Genomic DNA, 16,851 nt, shown 5'->3' with positions numbered 1-16,851 from the left:
TTATCGCCACCTACAGGCGGAACAGATAACACAGCTTTCTGGTTTAAACACCTCAGCTCCTCCCCTCTAGATAAAAACTCACTTATTTAAATGAACATTTCTCCAAAGAACAAAAAAGTTTTTTCCAGCGTTCCGTCAGGTTCTTCTGGGCTCTGAGAGTTCTCAAGTGTCTTTTCACTGACAACAGAAACAATGTCAGTGTCCTAACCATCATCCTCCGGATACATTTCCCAGCTTCCTTCAGTGTTTGTTACAGTCTGTTCTGCAGTAACATTCTTTCGCTTTGCATCAAGCATTTGATTTACATGTCTTTTTACACATGCTCCTTGTACAGTAACTAAATATATAACAGGGCCCAAAACATCTTTTATCACACCATCCAGCCACTTCTCCTCTCCCCTGTAGTTTTTAACAAGCACAGCTTGACCCACAGAAAAAGACCGGAGTTTCCTCCTGCTGTCTGGCGGCTTGGAGACCCCAACTGGCTGGAAAAGCTGAGGCTTTTTAACTCCTGCAAAATCAAGGTGTATCCTCTCCCATGGACCTGTAGCCCATTTCCATGTATGTACAGGTGCTGTGGCAGGCATGCTACGCTGCTGCTTACAAATATCACACAGATTCACCTCATTTTCAATGTCCTCATCAAGTGTTGGCCACCAAAACAAAATTCAGGAGTGAGACTTCATTTTTACCGTACCCCAATGGCTGTCATGTAACTCTGATAATAACCTGCCCCGTAGTTTGTCTGGAATGACCACCCTGAAACCCCAGAGAACACAGTCATCTTCTAATGTGAGGTCAAACTTCCCTTTCACATCTGGTTGTAGCACCTCATCTGGTACATGTTTTGGCCACCCTGACAAAACATACTGTTTTACTTTTGCCAGCACTGGATCTGTCTGCGTTTCCAGTGCTATATCTTTTACTGTGACAGGCAGACTATCTAAATATGACACCCTGAACACTGGATTCGGTTTTGGAAAACTGTCATTGGGCACAGGGAGTCTAGATAATGCATCAGCATTTCCGTGCTGCTCCGATGGCTTGTACTGGATTTCATAGGTAGACACTGCTAAAATCAGAGACCATCTTTGAATCCTAGGAGCAGCTAAGGGAGGTACCCCCGTTTTTGGACCTAAGATCCTAAGTAACAGTTTGTGGTCTGTTATCAAAGTAAACTTACGACCATACGAATACTCATGAAACGTCATCACGCCATGAGCCATTTATCATGCGCTCCATCACTTTACAAATATGTGACATTAAGGTGATTGGCCTGTAGTTAGCTGCGTTGCTTGGATCTTTTCCTAGTTTCCTTAAGGGAACAATCACTGCCTCCTTCCAGCTAACTGGCAACCTCCCTCCCTGCCATACCTTATTATACAACATTAAAGGGGACATATGATGAAAAATCCACTTGTACAGTGTTTCTGAATATATATCTGGGTAACCTGAGAGTCTACTGACCCACAAAATGTGAAATAAACCATCCAGTCTTTTGTTTGTGGTCTGCATCCTTGTGATGTCACTGTGGGATTCTGGTAAAAAAAATACCCTCCCCTCCCCTGGTATTTCCACCCATGGACTCCACCCCCAGCCCAGAGCAAAACTTTAGCGCAGGTCCGCCATTTTTATTCTCCCTATTGAAGGAGTGATGTCTACGGGGAAAACTCAGGGGGGGGGGCCTCATTGCATTTAAAGAGACACACACACCAAAACTGAGCGTTCAGAGAGAGCTGGATTATTCAGGGTCACAAACCTCCTCTGATGCTTGATTCATGCCCAAATTTCCCCTCGTCACACCCTCTCCCTAAAGAACTTGGTCCCACCCAGTTCCAATAAACAAAGTACCATATTTCCCAAATGTAGTAATCAAAAACCCAATATAACTTATATTATCCCAATGTTAGTTTCAGCTTCCCTCTCAGCAGCCTGGATCAGGTCTTAGGAGCACTTTAAGAGTATGAACAAAACAAAAACACAGGACAAACAAGGCAACCAAATGCAGTTTTTAAGTGACCAGTCTGGATTGGGCATCTTTATATACCAGTGGCCATGTTCTACTGACAAGGCTAATAACTATCTTGCAAAATCAGAGGGATAACACTGGCACCAACATACATGTCGGAATGGTGTAGCGCCCAAACAGAAACCAAACTTTCTGTCTCGGTGATGAGATCAAACAGTACAAAGTTAACCTCTTGAAGTAGCAACTGACAAGCCGCTCAAGCCCTAGCTTTCTTTCTTAAACTAACACGACTGCAGTTTCTACCTTTGAATCATTACCACAACTCTGGAAAGTGTGATCAAGGTTAAGCGCAGCAAGCACTGTCACGTTCTTAGTACACAGAACCACATCCACATTATCGAACTCTGGAGCAAAAGCTGGAGATGAACTATACTTTTCATGAGCTCTCAAGTCTTTCACTATCTGGTTTGTAACTTCCATGACAAACCCTCAAAGTGGTATCAAGAGTTGCTGATGCTTCCTCCTCCCCATCAAAAAGTGCTCCCAAATCAGGTGGGAGAACAGCACCAGGTTCATCCCCTCGAGGTGTCTGGCAAAAAGAAGGATCCACCTCATCAGGACAGACAGGTGCAAACTCTGGACACCCCACAACAACCTCAGGTCCCCGCAAGACAAACTGCATCTCAACCACAACATCCAGAAACCCCCCACCAGCAAAGACACATTCCCCAGCCAAATCACTCCCCAGAACGCCAATCCCATAGACCGGCAGCTAAGGACAAACATCCAAAGGAACTTCCCCTTCTACTGTGTCTGAACCAAGGTCAGCTCTATGCACAGGTGCAGACACAACTTTTAATCCAAATCCTGGTTAAAGCTTTTACTGCAAACAGAGCAGCTGAAGGGTTTCTCTCCTGTATGAATTAACATGTGATTCGTCAGACGTTGTCCATGGGTAAAACTTTTACTGCAAACAGAGCAGCTGAAAGGTTTCTCTCTTGGATGTACTAACATGTGTCTGATCAGAATCCGTTTCTGGTTAAAACTTTTACCACACTCAGAGCAACTGAAGGGTTTCTCTCCGGTGTGAACTGATATGTGACTGGTCAGATGGCCTTTTTTGTTAAATCTTTTACCACAGTCCGAGCACCTGTGTGGTCTCTTACCAGTCTTTAGTTTCTTATTTTTCAGGTTTAATTCTGACAGATCTTCTCTTGTCTCTTGCCAATCATCACTGTCATCAGTCTCAGGTTCATAAGAGTCTTCAGTCTCGACCTCAGTCTCTGGTTGTAAACGTCTCTCTGGATCTGAGTCTCTCTCTGGTTCTGCTTCTCCACAGTCCTCTCCATCAACTCCTGTTTCCATCTGTTCAGTTTGTCTCTGATGAAGCTGTGAGGACTGAGGTTTCTCTTCATCATCTTCACTCTTCACAGAAACAGGAGTGAAGGGGAACTTGGTGGTATCAGCCTCCTCCAGTCCTTGAAGCTGTTCTTCCTCCTGACTGATCCACAGTTCCTCATGTTCTTCTTTAATGTGTTGGGGCTTAGTGTCCTCCTGGTCCAGAATGTGGCTCCACTCCTGCTGCTCAGGTGGAAGCTCTTCTTTACTCACCAACAGCTGCTGGACATCTGCAGGACACAGTAAACAAACATTAACGGTACTTAAACTGCTTTTTAAATATTAATAAGGGCTGTCAAATGATTTCATTTTTAAAGGCTGAAAATCAATAGTTGATTGGAATTGACCACATTTTAATCATGTTTGGAATTCACTTATTTTGAATTTTAAAAAAAGTGTTTAATGCTTTTATTTTGTAATTATGTCTTATGCTTAGGTTACCTTTATTTTGAAAGAAAATAAGGAACTTGTGGTAGACTGAAGATACTATATTAACTTAACCACAGAAAAAAGTAAAAAAGTAAAAGTAAATGAAACCAGCTGGAGAGGTTGTCTAAAAAAAAAAGTGAGGGCACCGGTAGCCAAAGGCTGTGAGGACTGAGGTTTCTCCTCATCATCATTAAGTCCTGGAGAGCGGGCAGCCCAGGATTGAATCCGACTTGTGGCTCCTTTCCCACAAGCCATTCCCCAATCTCTCTCCTTGGTTTCTGAGTCTGTCCTATCTCTAAAATAAATGTGTACAAAATTCCATAAATACATCAACAAAAAGTGAAATGTTTGATGTCACAGGGATATTACTTCACTGCTTTTTTCCATCACTGCAGAAACTGTTATTAAAAAACTGATTAACGTGTTAACGTTAACAGCCCTGCTTTTAATATTTTAATTGACATGATCAATAAAAGCACGATAAGTTAATGCTACATTTTTATCCTGTCCTGTATTCTTGTTGCTATGGATGATGACATTTTAATTCTGTTGAAGAGAATTAATGGATTCTCTGTTACGATAGTTGGGAGAGAGATTGCTGTTGGGCGAGCTGAGCTACAGTAAAGCTGGCACACTGCGCTGTCAATGAGGTTGAAACAGTGTGCTTTCAAATGAATTTAGAGACTATCAGCCCCACAGGAACCTCCTGACCTTTCTACCTTGGTTTCTAGGATTTTTCTATCTCAATTTGAAATTCTTCTACGGCTATGAAATGAGTAGTAACTCTCTGAGCAGAAGCAGTGTCAGTCACAGTGGATGAGATCAATGAAGGAAAGATGGACATCCTTCACAAGATGTCTGGCTTTTACCTGGGTGAAAGTTTGACAGACTTGCCTCCATTGGAATCACTGACACACCCTTGCACTGGTTTTCATCCTATCTCTCTGGTCGCACTCAGTTCACTCAACTCGGAACCTTCAAATCCCAGCCATTTCCAGTCACTACCTGTGTTCCTCAGGGTTCTGTCCTGGGCCCCCTTCTGTTCATCATCTATCTCCTTCCTCTTGGCCCATATCTTCCGTAAGTATAACATCCAGTTCCATTGCTATGCGGATGACACCCAGCTCTACCTATCCACCAAACCCACCTCCTCCCTCCCGCCCACTTCCCTGACTGATGGCCTGCAAGACATAAAATCCTGGTTCACCTTCGACTTCCTCAAATTAAACAGTGACAAAACCGAGCTTCTCCTCATCGGCACCAAATCAACAATCTCTAAACTCGACAGTTTTTCTCTGGCTATTGACCACTCCTCAGTTTCTTCCTCCCCTCATGTTAAGAGTCTGGGTGTCATCCTAGACAGCACACTATCATTCCAAGCTCACATCAATAATGTCACCCAGTCTGCTTATTTCCATCTTCGTAACGTTAATCGCCTCCGCACGTCCCTCACTCCCAGCAGTACTGCCATCCTCGTCAACACCCTGGTTACATCCCGCATTGACTACTGCAACTCCCTTCTCTTTGGTCTCCCTCTCAAGTCCATCCACAAACTTCAACTGGTCCAGAACTCTGCCGCTCACATCTTCACCAGAACGCCCTCTGTTAATCACATCACCCGTCCTACAGCAGCTTCATTGGCTCCCGGTTAAACATCGCATCACCTTCAAAATTCTGCTCCTCACCTTCAAGGCCATCCACAACCTCGCTCCGCTTTACGACCCGTAGGCTCATACACTGGTACACCTTAATATATAAGGTCTGCTTCCTCTCTCTGTGTTTTCATGCAGAGTTTTCATGCAGAGAAGTACCAGACAGTATTCTTTGAGTTCTCAGGACCTCTTCATGCTCTCTGTCCTTAAATGTTTTTAAATCTAAGATGAAAAACATGGAAGCAGATTCTATAGGATGTCGATGTTTTAGCTCGGCTGTTTGAACAACTGATTCCCAAATATGACTCATAGATGGTTCTATTTTAATCCAAAATTTAGTGTTTTGTAAATTGTACTTTGGCCAGGTGTCCCCTGAAAAACAGGTTTTTAATCTCAATGGGACCAACCTTGTTAAATAAAAAAATAAAAATATTGCCACGAAGTGAATTATATTCATGACAGCTCACGTCGCAGATTTTTGGATTTGATAGTTGAAGACTAAAGAGTCTTTTAGTCCAGTAAACTCAATGATGTTGTTAGCAGGAGCTAGCTGCAGCTAACACTGTGCTGTGTGCGTCTGTGGAAGTTAGCTAAAGGCTCTGCTATCTGAAACATGAGCAGGAAACACGTTTCCAGCAGTGGAAAGAAAACCAACCTGTTCTCTGTAGCTTGATTTCAGGAGTTAAAATCACATCCAGCAGTTTTCTTTGTCGGTGGAGCTCCTCTTCGTATCTTCGGCTCTTAATTCAGGATCTTTTGTAGCCTCATATTTTAGTTTAACTTTGCAAAAATGAATGGTTTGTGTGTCGAAAACCCTTTGTGCATGCATTTATTCTGTTACAAAAGCATTCTTACTCTTGTTAAATATTTTAATCAAACTTTTTAATTGCACAAATACAAAAATGCAAATACAAAATAAATACAAAAAACTGCAAACAAATCCACAGAACAGAACCAGAACTCTTTAATCAAACAATATGAATGTCCTCAGTGCAGGTTGGCCTTGCGAAAAATGAGATGCCTCAGCTTGGATGGGCTGATGCGATTCCTTCTTACTGTAAGTATCTGCCCTGTTTTTGAGAAGATTCTCTCAGAAGGAACAGATGTTGCCACAATACACAGTCTCCCCTCCATCACCTTCACCAGGCGTGGGAAGACTGAGGCCTTGGCCTGCCACCATCCTCAAGATAGGATCTCACCTCCATTACAGCATCAGCTGTAGGATTTCTCCTAGCAGCATCTCCTGTAGCTCTTTCATCAAAGAGCCTCCAAACAGGTTTAGAGGTGTAGAAATTTTTGGTCCGTGGCTGAACAAAGAGCTACAACCAATTCCTGACAGACTCGTTCTTCTGTGGGTCAGTGAACCCTCTGACCTCTGTCACCATGTCAACACACTCAGGAGGGATCTGATTGGCTGCTGCAGGTCGTGTGGTTATCCAGAGGCGAGCAGAGGGAAGCAGATTCCCCCTGATGAGGTTAGTCAGCAGCACATCCACTGAGGTGGACTCTGTGACATCAGTCAGGGTCTCGTTGTTTTTAAAGTCCAGAGGAAGTCGACACTCATCCAGACCGTCAAAGATGAACACAACCTGGAACTCTTCAAACCTGCAGATTCCTGCTTCTTTGGTTTCTGTAAAGAAGTGATGAACAAGTTCCACCAAGCTGAACTTTTTCTCTTTCAGCACATTCAGCTCTCTGAAAGTGAATGGAAATGTGAACTGTATGCCCTGGTTGTCTTTGTCTTCAGCCCAGTCCAGAGTGAACTTCTGTGTTAAGACTGTTTTCCCGATGCCAGCCACTCCCTTTGTCATCACTGTTCTGATTGGTTCATCTCTTCCAGGTGAGGCTTTAAAGATGTCTTCTTGTCTGATGGTTGTTTCTGGTCTGTGTGGTTTCCTGGATGCTGTTTCAATCTGTCTGACCTCGTGTTCATCATTGACCTCTCCAGTCCCTCCCTCTGTGATGTATAGCTCTGTGTAGATCTGCTTCAGAAGGGTTGGGTTTCCTGCTTTAGCAATCCCCTCAAACACACACTGGAACTTCGTCTTCAGGTTAGATTTGAGTTTCTGTTGCACTGCACCAAACGTTCCTGAATAAAGAAAGAACTGAAATCAATGAACAGATCCTGATATAGGTCACATGACTATCTGAGTTTGGAACTTTAAACCTCTTTGTCCTTTTTCTAAAATACTAAATCTGTTCAAATGTTCTTACTGCTCTGCAGACAGTCAGCCAGCTCCTCCTGCTTCATTCTCCTCAGGAAGTGGAGAGTGATCTTCATAAAATCCTCTTTACAGCTTCTCCCCTGATCTTCATCCTCACTCTGACTCTCTAAGCATTCTGGGTAATCTGGACTCAGACCTCTCTGGACTCTCTTCAGCTCATTCTTCACAAAGGTGACGATGTTCTCCTCCAGCAGCTGGAACAGAAGGAGACACTGGATATTTAATATAAACTGGTAGTTCATCTGTCAGTCTGAAGATGAGGTTATCTCCTTAGCATATGACAAACCAGACCCCTCACAGTTTGCATATCAAACAGGTAAAGGGGTAGAGGATGTAAAACTCTTCATCCTCGACAGGATTTACAAGCAACCGGAGAAACAAAATCTCAAGTTAGACTTTTTGAGCACTAAACATTTATTTTCCTGCATTCTGATCAGTTTTTATGCACCAATTTGTGCCTTTTCTGCAAAACTTTATAATTATGATCCAATCTTTTTATCTTTTCATAAACCTTTTAAGCGTTCATCAGACACATGTTCACACAAAGAAGAATGCATAAGTTTGAATACTTTTCTAAACATGTGCTCTGGAGAGTTGTAGTGTTTTTGCACTTTTCCAGCCCTGCAGAAAATCCAACGTTTCTTTCAACAAGTAGTCTCTGTATAGCTGATTTATAATTTAGTATTTAGTGTGACATTATTTTGCTTTGTTTACGTACTAGTTAGACAACTATATGAACATTTAAAAGTTATACAGAATTTGATTAATTCCTGACACATGCTCATGTAGTGAAGACATGATCTTATTTTCTGGGTTCCTTTTTTTTTGTTTATTTATTGAAGAGGGGTCGGGACAATTTCAATGACAAATACACTCTCACCTGCCTGCACACGCACTGAGCGCTGATACAGTACGCTGCACAGAAATTATTGTCAACGTCCAGACCCAGGGCCAGCCCGTGGCATAGGCAGTGTAGACAAATGCTAGGGGCGCCAGTGAGGCAGATAAGAAGAAGAATTAGATGGAAAAATGCGTTTAATTATCACTAAATATTATTTATCTAATACAATTTTCATGCTTTTATTTAGTAATGATACAAAATAAGCCATGAAAACACAACTATCACATATTTAAAAAGGCTCTATTTTCTTGCCTTCTGCTTGGCCCAGCGCATCACAACACAGCTGTTCGTTACCTGCTCGTTGTGGAGGAGGAGGGCAGGTGACTTATTAGAAGTGAGTGACAATGAGTGTACCGATTAATATCACATTTATAAATGATCGTAATGTAAACAACAACAAAGCCCTCCAGAGCCCAGGGACGAAAAAAGAAGAAGGAGGAATAATATGAAAAAGACACAGAGGTAATGTGCTGCACAGATCAATTATCTGTTGTAGTTAAGCTAGCTCGTTATTGATGGATGATAGTAACGTCAGTGTTTCCTACCTCGAGTTAACATCAGTTATTTCCACTGTACTTTTAATTAGGTTAAGATTATTCATGTTGGGGCGCCTCAAGCGGGCGGCCCGGGTTCACATCCCACCTGTGGCTTCCTTCCTGCATGTCATTCCCCACTCTCACTCCCTGATTTCCGACTCTATCCACTGTCCTATCTCTCCATTAAAGGCATAAAAAGCCCAAAAATAAATCTTAAAAAAAAAAGATTATTCATGTTAAGAGAATAACCAGTGTAAGTAATACACTTTTTCTTTTGTTCCAATGTTGTTTGAGAAACAAAAACAACTTTTATATTTATTGACATCTTTGTGTACTTAGTTAGCTAAATGTTAATTTTCCTCCTCCTGTTGTCATTAATAGTTTTAAGCTCTTGCCTTTAGAGTATTGATGTCAAAGAGCATAAATCCATTTTGTGCCAGAAGTCCTCACTGAATAGATATGTGTGCATGTTGTAGGTCTGGTTAGGAAAACATTTGGGCTCACGTGAAAAACTATGCTGAGGTTTCTGTACTGCTCTGAACAGAAAATAATATTTTGTGTTCACACTATATTATAAAATGCAGATCGTTTTACAAATGCTCATCTTCTCTCTCCAAGTGCAATCAAAACATTTAAATCCATCCGCTGCTGTGCCCGGGCTGTCTGCGACCACTTCTGCTCCCTGCACTATTTGGTATTGTTTGTTCTGTTACACTAGTTATTTGTATTTATTAGTTATTATTTATTTATATTAAGAAATATTAGAGTTAAAACCATTTACTTGTTTGTTTATAAGTTTTTTATTTTAAAATAAATAAATTATGTTAAATATAAAGCTGTAAGCCAGTTTTCTTTAAGTTGATGAATATTGTCTTTGGTGGTCAAACTGGCTGCAATTTAAGGGGCAACGGCTGAAATCTTACCAAGGGCACCAAAATGGTTAGGGCCAGACCACACTGAACGCACCGATTAGCTCCGTGCAACACAACTCCCGTTTTAAAAAGTTCCGATCCCGTTATCACAACAGGTGATCTGCATGTGCAGAGATTTCACAAACCAAGAGAGAGCCGAATCACATTTTCAGCAAGCAGCTGCACAAAACGGGAAAATGCATCGTTTAGTTTGGTGCTTTGCATTGAAATACCAAAGAGCGGACATGTCTCTCTTTTTTTCTCTCTCTCTGTCTGTCTGGTCTCCTGCAGAGTATATAAAGTCTTGTGAGGGGTACAGAGTGAGGGAGATCGATAACCTTCTAGTTAAATGGTCTTAAATGCTGATGATATGTGCAGGAAATATACCTAGACGGCGCACCTAGCATAACATGCTGCATCGCTAGATCCCACAGCTCGAGTGGGATTGCCAAAACCCGCCCTACTCTGTTTCTTTTTTCTTCTTTTTTTTGACATGTATTTATTGAGTTTTTACATTTTACAAAAAATACAATACATTTAACAAAGCATATAACAGTCAAACTATATATAAAGAAAATCCACTCCCCCCACCCCAAAGGGAAAATATATAATTAAAGAAAAGACAGACCTAAAGACAAAACAAAACGCAAAAACTGGGTAACGACATTATGTAATCATACACAGTTTAGCATCACATCACATGGTATCGACAGTTTAGGACATATCACCTTCAAGTTACCGGAGTTTCTCCAACTTCACAGTCCTTTAAAAATGCAAGGAAGGGATTTCAGATCTCTTTGAATTTGGCTGATTTCTTTTTCATTGTGTATGTTAACTTTTCAAGGACAAGGCATGCTGATAGTTCTTTCAACCAGCGACCAACTGAAGGGCTCTTGACGTCTTTCCAGCAAAGAGAAATCAAGCGTCTAGCTTGTACTAAACACAAGTCAGTTATTTTCTTCTCTTTGCTGTTTAGCATACAGTCCTTCAGATACAAATTAAGAATACAAAGTGTAGGGCAGTCGGGTACTGGATTCAAGGTAATCTGAGAAATGCATTTTATAACTTCATTCCAGAACTTTTGTATCTCAGGACAGTCTCACAGACAGTGAAATAATGTGCCCTTTTCGACATTGCATTTAACACAGACAACAGGATTATTTGGATTCATTTTATTCAGTCTATCCGGAGTAATATAAGTTCTCATAATCCAATTATATTGAATCAGTCTGAGATGGGTATTTATTGTTAGGAGTTGAGCTTTCGAACACACCTCCCTCCAGCCCTCCTCCGAGATATCTTTTTGCAAGTCATTTGCCCATTGAGTTTTCTTATGCTCAGTAGAGTCTTTATGATTTTTCACCAGTATGTTATAGAGTTAGGATATCTGACCCTTACCAGTACAATTATTCACTGCTAAGTTTTCTAATATGGACAAAGGGGGTTGTATATAGGAGTGCGTCTGTGCATAAACAAAGCTCCTTAACTGTAAATATTTTTTTAAAAGTGTGTCTGAGGTATGTCATATTCAATTCTAAGTTCTTCAAATGGAGTTAGTTTGCCTTCCTTATATAGATCCATAACTTTATAGATGCCCTTTGTTGCCCACATTTTAAAGCCTTGGTCTTTTTTGCCAGGAGAGAAGTTATCATTCCCCCATATTGGTGAAAAGCCAGAAAACAAAGTAGATTCACCAAGAAATGACTGTACATCGTGCCAGACATTAATTGTGTTTCTCACAAAGGGGTTATCAGTAAGTCGCTTCAGTTTTTTGACAGATGCAGAGTATAAATAAGTGTCAAGTCGCAGGCCTTTAGTGCAAAAACTTTCAATTTGTACCCATGGTAAGTAAGGTTCAGGCGAAAACCAATACAATGCAGCTCTAATTTGAGCAGCCCAGAAATACCACTGTAGATTGGGTAACCCTCCTCTCTCGTATGGCAGGTAAAGACGTGACAGTCTCAACCTTGACCTTCCGTTATTCCAAATAAACTTTGTAAATAGTTGCTTCATTTATTAAAAGAACTGTGGTGGTGGGGGTAAAGGGATCGATTGAAATAGATATAAAAACTTTGGTAATATATTCATCTTGATTACATTTATACGTCCCAATAGAGAGATTGGCATTGATGACCAACTATTCATGGATTCAGTTACTGTGGAAATCATAGGATCATAGTTACAGGCTACTAAATCTTTAATGGTTGGGGTAATGATGATACCAAGCTATTTAAATCCGTTTACTGCATTATTGAAAGGGTGGTTTATCACCGCATTTATTCGCTCAAGCTTATTCAAAAACATAATAGAGGATTTTGTTTTGTTTACTTTAAAGCCTGAAAAATTTCCGAATGTGTCAATTAATTTAATCAGATTAAGGATTGAGTTATTTAGGTCTGTTAGAAATAAAAGGGTGTCATCAGCATACATTACAATGCAATGTTCGGTATCCAATACTTTTATACCTGAAATTGAGGGGTGTGACCTCACCGCTATCACAAACGGTTCCATTGCCAAAACAAATAGCATTGGCGAGAGAGGGCACCCCTGACGGGTACCCCTTGTAAATTTGAAAGGAGATGATATTAAATAGTTGGTGGAGACCTCTGCCATTGGGTCAGTATAAAGTGTCTCAATCCATTTTCGAAAGTAGTTACCAAAGCCAAAGCGAGATAGCACATCCAATAAATACCTCCACTCCACTCTGTCGAATGCTTTTTCAGCATCTAAAGACAGAATGGCAGTGTCAGGGGTTCCCTCCCTCGCATGTATCAAATTCAACACCCTTCTGACATTATGGAAGTCTTGACGGTTTTTCACAAAACCATTCTGATCTGGATTGATCACAGTTGGAAGCACCGATTCCAGTCTTCTAGCCATTACTTTAGCGATAATCTTAGCATCTGTGTTAAGCAGTGAAATGGATCTATACGATGTGCAATTGGTAGGGGACTTATTGGGTTTCAAAATAAGTGTTATCAGCGTGCTCCTCAGGGAATCTGGGAGACAGCCCTGTTGAAAGGCCTCCTCATACATAGCTTAAAGAGGTTCAATTTATTTATCTTTAAATATATTTTAAATATCAACTGGTAGAGCATCAGGGCCTGCAGCTTTACCTCCCCTCATATTGGTAATAGCATCAGCGATTTCTGAGGCACCTAGTTTCCTATCCATATGTCCTTTAAGATCATCTGGTATGGAAGGAATACAAAGTAAGAATTCAGATTGTGTTTCCAAGTTTTCTGAGGATTCAGATGTATATAATATTTTATAGTAGATGGAAAAGGTATCATTAATTTCTGCTGATATTACTCCACTCTGAGTTTAAATTGCAGTAATTGCCCTGTCTGCATCCAATTTCTTAATTCGCCAGGCCAACAATCTCCCCGGTTTTTCACCTTGATCATAGTAACTCTGTTTGAGCCAGATTAAACTATTTTCTGCTTTCGATGTGGACAATTCCTCATATTGGGCTTTAAGTAACGTTAATTCTTGTTTTGCTTTTGTGGAGCCATCCAAAAAGGTCTCTCTTTCCAATTGTCTAACTTTGTGGTCAAGCTCGTTCATTTTTACTTTGAGTTTGTTTGTTTTTGAACTGGTATAAGATATGATCATGCCTCTGATGTACGCCTTAAAGGCCTCCCATCTGACAATAGCAGAGGTCTCATCCGTATTTGTGCTAAAAAATGACTCAATTTGTGCCTCTAAAAATTGCAGGAAATTCGAATCGGAAAGCCATCTGGGATGGAATCTCCATCTAGGAGTGCCTTTAACTACCCCTTGGGCTCTGTATACAAGTGAAGTGGGAGAGTGGTCTGACAGTAGTATGCTGTTATAGTTACATTCTATCACAGAGGAGAACATAGAGCTGGAAATCAGGAAATAATCTATACGTGAGTATGATTTAAATCGAGGAGAATAACAGGAGAATTCTAGCTTATCTGAGTTTAATCTCCTCCAGGGGTCACACAAGTTCAAATCCATCACATACTGTAATAGCTTCTTCCTTCTTTGTATATGAGAGGAGTCCACCCCAGTTGAACGGTCCATTTTAGGGTCTAAAGTGCAATTGAAATCGCCTGCTATAAGAGCCTTCCCTGGGAGAGAGGAAATTAATAAAAATACATTTTCAAAGAATTTGGGATTGTCATCATTCGGGCCATATATGTTAATCATGTTTATCTTTTCATTTATCAATGTACCCTGGACAATCAGGTACCTACCCCCTATGTCACGGATGACGTTGTCCACTTTAAAGGGTACCGAATTATGAATCAGGATCATCACCCCACGGGTGTGTGATAAGTAGGAGGCTGAAATTACTTGCCCTGGCCATCTCCTTTTTATCTTTACCACTCCATCTGCCAGTAAATGGGGTTCTTGGAGATATACAACTAATGATTTAATTTGTTTAACCCTACTGAGTACTTGCTTCATTTTAGCCAACTTCACCAAACCCCTAACATTCCAGGATGTAAACTTCAAATTTACATTAGAAGACATACAAAATAAAATCAAGTATGAACACTTTCAACCAGGCCATATATGTAATAGGAAGGAATGATGTAAACTGTAATCTCGTTCTTAACACAATTGGATTGTATGTCGTTATCCCACACTTCAAAATAAAATGTACATTTATAACCCCTAAAATAATCCCAGCACTGTCTCCCCAAATGAGACAGCGTACCTTCCCTGGTAACATTGAGAGCAAACTAGGCGCTCAACTGATCCACTAACAACGAGGATCAGTTACGATCTGACGAATCACACAATAAACAAACCCCCCGCTCACAATCGGCTCAATGCAATAAGCGAACAAAATATGCTTAGGCTATATGCGTATCTGTCTGGTGTGTGGGATTAAAGACCATGTCATCGTATAGTGACAATCAGGTGCAACACAGGAAAGCATTGTTACCGCGTGCATGAAACAGACAGTACCTTTCCTTGGTAGAAGCAAAGCACAGATCAAGTTGAATGTTCACGCCGTCTGCTGCCATTGAAGAGTTCAGTCACTGACAGTGGTTATCCCAGTGTAATCCCGCTAGCCGTGACCATCCTGCTAGGTTTCCAGTTCTTCAATGAACGACTCCACACCTGCAGGATCAGCAAACACGCGAGGTTTCCCTTCGTGGACTAGCCTGAGTTTAGCGGGTTAAATGATGCCGTATTCTATCTTTAGGTCCCATAGTTGTTGTTTCACACAGTCAAAGCGCTTTCTTTTCCTGTGCAGCTCAGTGGAGATGTCTTGAAAAAACATGACATGGTGGCCTTCATACATGATCTTACCATTCTTTCTAGCCGCTTGCATGACTCGGGTCTTGTCACAGAAGTTTAAAAACGTCATTATCATGACTCGCGGAGCAGAGGATTGTGGCGCACCTGGTAATCTATGTGCTCTTTCGATAACCAGCGGGGCAGGGAAGGTCTCGGGTCCTAGGACATCGGGTAGCCACTTTTCCAGAAAAGCAGCGGTATTGCCCTTTACAACTTTCTCCGGGAGATTCACCAGTCTGAGATTTGAACGGCGGCTCCTGTTTTCCAGGTCATCCACCTTAGAGGTGAGCTCAGACACCTGCTTCTCCAGTATCGTGATTTTGGTTTTCTCACCAGTAATATCATCCTCTATGTCACCAATAGGTTCCTCTGCTTGTTCCAGTCTCCCTGAAAAGTCTTTAAAGTCCGGCTTGATCTCATTTATTGCAGTCAGAACTCCGTTAAATTTGGAGCCGAAGTTGTTTTTCAGGGCTGCAATTGCCTCGAAGATCCCCGCTGTTCCAGAAGTTAGCATTCTAGCATCTTCCTCTGTTTCCTTGTGTCGGTCGGTCTTATTCTGAGCCTTTTTCTGGTGTCTGGTCGACATGTCTTAGATTACAGATACACTTAACTTAAGTTTGATAAAGAAGTGCGTTCGCTTTTAACTCAGGATAGTTAAATTTGGCCGATTCCCACGGAGAGCTCGAAATTGCGACCGTTCAGCTCCGTGCCATAGCCACTCCCCCTCCTACTCTGTTTCTGATTGGCTAGTAACATTGTTAGGTTGAGAACGAGAGCTGCGTTACTCGCAGATCATTGGTAGGTGAACTCTACTGAGCCGAACTTCATCATACGCATTCACAACAAATTCCCGTATGTATTTATTTTGTTTTATATATTTTCGGATCTGCACGAATTGCACAAGTCACCTAAATTAACGTTAAAAAAGCGGGAGTCTCCAAAAAGCATGTAAATCTTTAATTCCCTCTGCCATCAGGCTGGTAAACCTTGATAGCAGCCACGAGATGAAAACCCTCATGGTATTATTTATTGTATTGGTTCTTGTGTTGAACCACATTGTGGTTTATTCTCGTCATTCTGTCGGTGGCCTGTTCAAACATTCTCTGAATGTGAGCAACCCATCATAGTATGTCCTATCTACTTATAAATGATTGATCTATTGTTGTTCTTAAACGGTGTATTTGAACCTTTCCTGGCCCTCGGGTCTGTCTCTACCTATGAGGCCACATGAGGGCGCCAGTGTTCCAGTGAGCATCTCTGCTGGTCGGCCTGTCTGTCTGTTTGTGAACGTATGTAGGTCTGGGTTGACCCCAAAAACTGAATGAGCCTTTGGGATGAATAAAATCGTCTGAGTCTGAAGATCAGCTGGTCAAGACGGACCAGTTATTTATTATTAAAGTCTTGTAATGGTAGCTAATGATTTAAAAAGTGTTGTACACACCATAAAGATGGAGTCCAGGTCTGTTAGATTCTGCTGGTCTGGTTGATCTGTGTGAACCTCGGAGCTCTCCTGTTGAACTCTGTGACAGGACATATTACACAAGAAAACA

The 16,851-nt window shown here is 41.3% G+C and overlaps 1 protein-coding gene across 1 annotated transcript in view; it reads right to left on the bottom strand.

Moving 5' to 3' along the window:
• The window catches only part of LOC132978573 (zinc finger protein 551-like), a 17,170-nt gene continuing 319 nt past the window's right edge, over positions 1 to 16,851 (bottom strand). Inside the window, exons 2-7 of the mRNA XM_061043784.1 lie at positions 16,743 to 16,821; positions 7,663 to 7,867; positions 6,786 to 7,537; positions 6,104 to 6,188; positions 2,982 to 3,597; positions 1 to 10 (exon numbers count right to left, since the gene is read on the bottom strand). Coding sequence (XP_060899767.1) covers positions 1 to 10; positions 2,982 to 3,597; positions 6,104 to 6,188; positions 6,786 to 7,537; positions 7,663 to 7,867; positions 16,743 to 16,821 — 1,747 coding nt within the window. The remainder of the gene's footprint in view (positions 11 to 2,981; positions 3,598 to 6,103; positions 6,189 to 6,785; positions 7,538 to 7,662; positions 7,868 to 16,742; positions 16,822 to 16,851) is intronic.

This window comes from Labrus mixtus, chromosome 1 (genome assembly GCF_963584025.1).
Source record: "Labrus mixtus chromosome 1, fLabMix1.1, whole genome shotgun sequence".
Classification (NCBI taxonomy): domain Eukaryota; kingdom Metazoa; phylum Chordata; class Actinopteri; order Labriformes; family Labridae; genus Labrus; species Labrus mixtus.
Note: the sequence above shows the minus strand (reverse complement) of the source record. Positions and strands in the feature narration are given on the sequence as shown.